General features: G+C 29.9%; 1 protein-coding gene across 4 annotated transcripts; it reads left to right on the top strand.

The window, feature by feature from the left end:
• The first annotated feature begins 2,160 nt into the window (after window positions 1-2,160).
• LOC121203075 (DNA repair RAD52-like protein 2, chloroplastic) lies at window positions 2,161-7,154 on the top strand. 4 transcript variants are annotated; one of them, XM_041095324.1, is made up of 4 exons: window positions 2,161-2,722; window positions 2,800-2,837; window positions 2,918-3,009; window positions 6,882-7,154. In XM_041095324.1, exons 1-4 carry the CDS (start codon window positions 2,391-2,393, stop codon window positions 7,017-7,019), a joined length of 600 nt encoding a protein of 199 aa, XP_040951258.1. In that variant the 5' UTR covers window positions 2,161-2,390; the 3' UTR covers window positions 7,020-7,154. The 4 variants fall into 4 exon arrangements, with proteins under 4 accessions (XP_040951258.1, XP_040951257.1, XP_040951261.1 ...); XM_041095323.1 differs by lacking the exon at window positions 6,882-7,154 and adding an exon at window positions 3,237-4,335 and having other exon boundaries at window positions 2,164-2,722; XM_041095327.1 differs by having other exon boundaries at window positions 2,214-2,722; window positions 6,125-7,154.
• The last annotated feature ends 665 nt before the right edge of the window (window positions 7,155-7,819 follow it).

Here is a 7,819-nt window from a genome sequence, read left to right as displayed (position 1 = left end):
CAACCAAACAGAAGAATACTATTACAGTTATATTTCATTCCATTCAACTAAACAATTAAATTACTATTACAGTTCTATTCCATTACAGCTCTATTCCATTACAGCGAATCAAACATGCCCTAAACGTGCCCTTAGATTTTTTACGCTACGATGCATAAGTTATTCATGTGTATTTATTTAAATATGTTTTATTTATTTCTTTCTTGCAATAATTTTCAATATATTTTATAAGTATTTTATAATTATAAAGAATTAGTAATTTGGATAAAATTAAGTTAAATATGAAAACAACAATTGTTAACTTTGTTTAATTACTAATGCTTAAAGCAATGAAAAAAGAGAGAGAGAAAGTTATCCTAATTTAATTTTAAATCATTTTTAAAATGAAAGTTATTCCAATTTATTTTTTAAATTATTTTAAAAATAAAAATGATCTCAATTTATTTTTAAAATGATTTGTTTTTATATGAGTGAAAGTTCATGTGTCAATATTATGGAAATGACCCGATTCTAGTTAGTATCAAGAATTGTGATTTTAGAACCTAAATTTGTAAACTGATTTCGTAAGATTATAATAGTTTACGAAATTAGTATAAAAAATATATTAAAGAACGACTAAGAAATCTAGTTGATAAAATAATTTATTAAAATTCAAAAATTAAATTGAAAAAGTTCAATTGTTATTGAATTTTAAATTGAAAAATATTTGGGACGTAATTGACAATTAACTAAAGTGACCTAATGGTTATTTAACCATTATTATTATGAGATAGTGGGAGATGATGATAATATCCCCTTAGTTTGCATATTATAATTAAAATGTGTGTATATATATGACTTAAATTAATAAGTTAATCATGCTCAATTCTATTAATTAGATCACTAATTATAGTATATATAGAAAATTAAGTGGAAAGAAAATAAAAGCATCATCCTTTTTTCTCTTTTGGTGTGGTTCAAGCATTCGAGAGGAGAAGTAAACCCTTTTCTTAACCATTTACATCAGTCCTTCATTTGAATAAAGTAAATGAAATTTTTAAAGATATTTTTATGAAATCTTAATTAACTATGTAACACTTGATACCTGATTCAATTGCCAAATTCGAATTGCAAAATGTTATATTCGTTGTTGGAATAACTAAAATAAAATTACATTCGATTTATATAATTGATGATTTCAACCAAAACATATATACTATAATTAGTGAACTTTAAAATGTTATATGGTTTAAGGCTATAAAACTTACTTATTCTTATTCTTTTGGCATTTGCTATTGATTGTTTAAGGCTTTTGAACATATCCCAACTCTTTTTATATATTATTTAGCATCCTCGTCACACTTTTTTGGGCTTAATAAGGCCCGAATATTGGCTTGCTGCTTTGGTTGTCAAGTTTGTTTATGTAGCCCGATTGAATAATAGAGCTATGGGACTTTGTTAGGAAAAGGGTAGACTACATCGGTTGTTTTTGAATTATGATTATGATTACATTTTGGGTATTTTAAAATTTATATAATAGTCATTAATGTTATCGAATTATTATATTTTTATCACTTATCTGTTATTCCTCATTAAAATGATGATGTGATACGTTAATTTAAAGGGTTAATAACTAATTTGGGCCCTAAAATATAAATAAAATATTATTTTGATATTTTTAATTACTTAATAATTATTCTAATTTTTTAAAATTTATTAAAAATAAATTAAAATTTCTGAAATATAATTTTTTTATAATAATATATCAATTTAATTTTATATTGGATAAATATAATTTTTATGTATGCAATATATAAATATAAAATGATGTTATAATACATTTTATGTTTTCAGAAATTTTAATTTATTTTTAATATTTAAAAAAATTAAAATAATTATTAAGAAAATAACTAAAAATATCATAAAAATATTTTATTTTATATTGAGATAAATCTCATGAACTTTAGTTTAATGTATAATTATATACATAAACTTTAATTTAATGTAATTATACATGTGAAACTCTAATTGTGGTTCAAATATATACTTAAAAATAATTTACAAAAATTGATTTAAATCAAAATTGTATATATAAAATTATATAAAATCAAAATTTATCTATACACTTACAAATTAAATCACACTTCATATATATAATTTTGACATTTATCTTAAAAAATTAATGTGCTACAGTATCATAATCTTAACTAAAATTCAGAGGAAATGAAAGGAAACTAAAAAGGTGGAGTCCCATAAAAGAAACGAAAAGAAAAGAAGTAGGTTTTGACTGTTTGAAAGTGAAGATTTGGTAGGTAGGGTAGGTAGGGGTAGTACTCCGACTGGTAAGGTTAGCTGTAAGCATAAGCAAGCGAATAAATTGAATATGAGGGAATGAGCATTGGAATTGGAAAATGGCGTTACAATTGCGATGCGGCGGCGCCTTTCTCTCACAATTGTCAGATAGCAATAATAAAAATGGGTGGTTGGTAATTGGGGGTGTGGGCTGGGGGAGAGAGCCATTCCTTGGTCGTCTCCGTTGCAGCAGCAATAATAATAACAGCAACTGCGATGCGAAAAAGGGTGTCCCTGATTCAAACTACGTAGTGCCCCTGGAGAAATCTTTTTCGCCTTCCAACTCCTCCTGCATCACTCGCCCTCTTATTGAAATCCTGCGCGACCTCAATAAGCGTATCCCGCATAACATCATCAAGTCTCCGCCTAATTCTTCCACTTTCCTCCCCTGGTACTTCTGCTAGCTTTTGTTTTGTTTTCAATCTCTCAACCTCATCCAATTCATCTGATCTAATTTCATCGCCCCAGGTACCATGCCAATCGCATGTTGAGCTTCTACGCCCCTGGTTTGCCTTTGCCTTTTTTGTTTTCACTTTAATTTCTTTTTAAATATCTACCTTCGAATCAATTTGTGAATTCAACACAGGGTGGTGTGGAGAAGTACGTGATGTTATATTCGCCAACAATGGAACCATTACTGTTGTGTATCGACTCACCATTCGAGGTTCTGACGGAGAGGTCGGTTAACTTCTTTCTCCCTATCTTTGCTTCTCCATATTACTACGGTTTTCTATCAAGTTATTATTACAATTTGGTGTCATTTTTAAGTTATTTGAGAAATGAAAACAGAAAAATACTGTGCAACTACTGTTTCCCCTTCAATATTTATGTCATATTAGTTCCATGGTTTCAGACTTCCTGTTAGATAATGTATGTGGATTACTTCGTGGTATACTATGTTGCAGAACTCTGTGCCGCTGTGGAACTTAGGGTTAGTTACATATTCTTTTTTGTCTGAAGCTAGTATTGATACGAAAGATTCACTGGTCAGATATGGGGCCATGGAACTTGTTGCGGGTTCTTGTAGGGTCATTTCTATACTGGAGTGCAGCAAGACTGATACATGAAGCAAAAGATCATGGATTATGATAGTAATAGTATGATTATGGATTTCTCAAGAAAATAGGAAATTTTGATTAAAGAGAAAGAAAAACAAAAAGCAAAAGATCCGGAAGTTTCAAACCTGGAGTTATGCAATTGCATCATACAATGGTGAATAAAGGGGACATAAGCATCAGTTGGAAACCTAGAATTCCTTAACTGCATCTGCATGCATCACAGGCATTGAAGAAAGAAAATCTAGGTTTCACGCAATCACAATAGCAATGATGCAATATATATATATCATAGTTTGTCTTTAGAAGAAAGGTCACTTTGATGTTTATATAGATTAAAAAGAACTAGAACTACTATTCTAGATGGGACTTTAGAGACAATACTTAAACTCATAACACAAACCTAATGAACTTGACTTAAAAAGCAGAACTTAATAGTATAAGGAAAGTACAATGAGATACTAAATTCAAGTGTAATGTTTAAAATACTAAGTGTAAGCTTTGTTCAATTAAATATTACTATTATGCCCCAAAAATACTGCAAGAGTAACAAAATAAAATCTCAATTAAGCTAATCTCTCTATCACCTTATTGGCAATCGGTAGCAAAGAAAAGATTTATGCTGCAATATAGGGCAAGTAGGTCTTGGAAGTATGCTGACTAGTAACTTCTGGTCTTTGACTAAATTTAGAATTATAAGATACCGAGAATGTATTGGAGAAATTTGTCTCCAAATGCTCTTAGTTATTCAGAGCTCAAACCAGTTATCATTTATGCTCCTTCTTTACTATTTCCACCAGTACGGAACAGTTTTGTCAGTTGCCTTAAAAGCATAGTAGTCAAATCTTTTCCAGTACTGATTTTATGCCCTGTTAAACTGGAAACCCAAACTAGACTTTTGTTTTGGTGAAAATTCTGACTTGTATTGGTCATATTGGTACGTTTCACCCCATTCCGTCCCTAATGGCTGGGAATAAGGTGCACCTGTTACAAAACCTGTGAATACATAAAAAAATACATTATTTTAATTGAATTTGGGCTGGCTTGATTTCATGCAAGTTAAATGACTATTTTGATAAAAGTACATTAATATAATTAAATTCAATTATAATATATATAAATATTAATATAAGAAACTAATATCTTGTTACTTCTTAATTAGTAAAATGAATTCCAAGAATAATTTATAGGATGGTTTTTTTGTCCTTTTTATTTTTTATTTGTTGAATGATGAATTCATTGCATTATAACTGTGAAGTTTCTTAATGAGTATATATTTGGAACTTATTTAATCTCATTTATGTAATATTTTTATATACTAAATATATATTTTTAGAAAATATCGACAAATCCAAAATGGTAATATAAAAACATGCCGGTACAGGTACATCTGACTATTTTGCTTAAAAGCCTCTAGCTGATTCTATGAGGTTTGTACCTGTTCATGTAACGTAGTGAGACGTGTTCCTTCAATCAGATCCTTTTGTTTTTGATGCTTTCCCAGCTTTTACGGCTGAAGAAGATAGGAAGAAGAATTCTGATATTCCATTCGTGCCTTCTTACAAACACAGTGCTTATGTATAGCAACTTCCATAGAAAATATTCAACTAATGGTTGAACATAAACCAAATAAGGGAATAACACTTGTCCAATATAGAACAGAATTGTTGCAACCAAAATGTAATCTATGAGTTAAATCTCTGCCGGCTCAGCAGGTTATTGTGCCCGACTCTTTCTTCCTTCAGCTCCTTTCTAGCATATACCTCTGAATGTCTGCTGGTGCAAACTGTTTTCTGTCTGGCTGTGTATTTTCCTATCCCCCAGTTCATTTCGGTTGTCATTGCCTGCTGATATTTTCATAACAAATTCATAACCCAAAGTCCTTGGAAATAGCTTTGCTCAAATATATGGTCACAAGCCTGTAAACCTCAACCTATTCTCAAAAATCCCAAATTATCCCTAGTGGAAAGGACAAATACTAATATCACCCTTGAGATATTTTTCCTTAGGGCGATCTTTTAGTGAAACTGCCGTATTTCTTTTATTCCCAACTAATGAAGGCTCATATGGCATTGATTTTGTGAGGGAATTGTTTAGAAATCTGTCATAACCGTGGAGAAGTGTTTTGAAACGGCAGAATCTTTTACCATACATTTATTGTAATCCTACCGTCCTAGTTGGGCAAACACTAACAATTTTTCTGCATTATACTAAAGAAAATTCAAAATGTCATCAAAAGCCTGTGGACCTGTCAATTAAGCCATCATAATCAGCCTCCAAAAATTCCAGTAGTTGATGTCTCGCACAAATTTTAGCAACTACCAAAATTTGAGTTTTTGCTATGTTAGCCCAATCCAAATCCTATTTTCCATCCAGAACATAATATAATAAACTGAATTTCTGTTCATTGTTGTCATTAGCTAGGTTGCGACTCATCATTTTACTTGAAGGTGACATATATCAAATGGATATGGTTATTGGTATTTTATCCTCATATATGGAAACTTAGGAAAAATTAAATTACTTGAGTCACATAACTTAGTGACTTTCATTCAATTCTTATGAATATTTTTGGATGTTTGTGACTTATGTTGTTTGACTCTTCATATTCATTGAAGTATCTGTTTTTAACACCCACATCTGCATTTTCCAACATAGATATGGGGATATTATCCTCCAATAACCCTTCAAATATATGAAAAAACTTGGAAAGAATTGAACCTATCTATATTGGACAGATATACACTCACACCGAGGTTCAATAACATACTTTGTAACATCTTGTGGGTAAAAGCACCAACTTGCCAGCCTCATTTTTGTTGGTCGGACACAATACAGAGATACCCTTTCCAATTCCTAAAAGAAGTATTACCCTCTGTGAAAGGCTGCTGCCTCCATCAACCTGACTTGCAAGCATGTGCATTTTATGCATATTTTTACTTTTTGGTTCATTTGGGATGAGAGTTGATGACAGCTGGTCTCTCTACCTTAAAACTATATATGTGCTTTTGACTTGGTTCTTTGGTATATTCCTTTTACCTGCTCTTTCTCTGAAGGGGTTCTTAGGCTTGTGCCAGTTTATATACAAACAAAGTTGTTTTAGTTGCTCGTCTTTTACATCAAAACTATAAAAGCATGTCTGGTAATAATACATGTATGCTCGGAAGTGGATTATGACTGCTTTTCCTTTTATCTTCAACTTGAAGTCCATATGAAGATTACTATTTTATGTGACCATTGATTTCATTTTTCTTTCTAAAGAATCAAATACAAATAATTTTCATCAATTCAAGTCGAAAATAGAGAATTTATTATAGCTAAGGGAGAATTTTAAACAGGTAGGTCTTACTAACTGGATATTCAACTGATGAAACAGCATCGGTCAATGCTACTTGACTAAATGGTTAAGATTGTGAAAGTTATCAACAATCACTGCATGAAAATTCATGACAAACATGTTGCTTCATTATAACAAATGCAAATGCTCTTACACAGGTACATCGTGAATCAACTGGCACGGTATCATCCAGCAAAATTAACATGGTAGATCCTGTTAGTGCAGCAGAGGAAATAGCTTTCTGCAGGGCATGTGCTCGTTTTGGTCTTGGCTTGTATCTGTATCATGAAGAATAGATGTTAGAGAGAGGATGGAGGCTGGCTAACCTTTCAAATCAAACGTGTCTTTAGCTCTTGTATGAAAACTTGGGTTGTACTTAAATTCTGCCTTTCCCTGTTTAGTATGATATGATATATAATCAAATTTCCTAATGTTTTTGTAGAATATAATCAAATTTTTAATTAATGCCAATGGTTGAGAATTTTAAAATGATTAGGTTCCATTTTGTTTCATAGACTTTCAGAAAATGTTTTTTTTTTTTAAATATGAAAAGTTTTGGAGAAGTAGAGGTATTTGAATGATTAAATGAAAAGTGTTTTTTTTAAATATATATATTTTTTCAATAAAAATCTAGTAATAAATATTTACTTATTAATTATGAAATATTTACTGATATTTATTATTAAAAAGTAAAATTTTAATATTCTTATTTCAAATAGTAATATTTTAATAATAATATTTAATACTAAAATATTATATTAATACTTAAAATAATTGTCTTTGTTTTATAAAAACTAAGAGAATTATAGTAAAAATAAGACAGAAGAGTAGATAAAAATAAAAAGATAATTCAATTTTAATTGGAATATAAAAGTTTATAATACCCTCTATTTAATGGATTATAAACACCATAGGTTACGAAAACATAAATAAGAGAATTAAGGTTACAAAAACATAAATAAGAGAATTAAGGTATCTTATAACTTTTTTATGGGGTTATAAAAGCATAAATTTTTGGACGAGTTTTGGGAGTTATATTAACATTTATTTATCAACAGGTTTACAACATTCTTCCTTACATGTCCATCAACGAAAA

The sequence above is a fragment of the Gossypium hirsutum genome, chromosome D06 (assembly GCF_007990345.1).
Source record: "Gossypium hirsutum isolate 1008001.06 chromosome D06, Gossypium_hirsutum_v2.1, whole genome shotgun sequence".
Lineage (NCBI taxonomy): Eukaryota > Viridiplantae > Streptophyta > Magnoliopsida > Malvales > Malvaceae > Gossypium > Gossypium hirsutum.
This window is presented reverse-complemented; position numbering and strand designations above follow the sequence as displayed.

Excerpts from the sequence above, each read along its gene's own strand:
- LOC121203075 (XM_041095323.1), top strand. The coding sequence starts at position 2,391 with ATGGCGTTACAATTGCGATGCGGCGGCGCCTTTCTCTCACAATTGTCA. Across the intron at positions 2,838-2,917 it reads GTTGAGCTTCTACGCCCCTG|GGTGGTGTGGAGAAGTACGT; the intron begins GTTTGCCTTTGC and ends AATTCAACACAG. Across the intron at positions 3,010-3,236 it reads TTCGAGGTTCTGACGGAGAG|AACTCTGTGCCGCTGTGGAA; the intron begins GTCGGTTAACTT and ends ACTATGTTGCAG.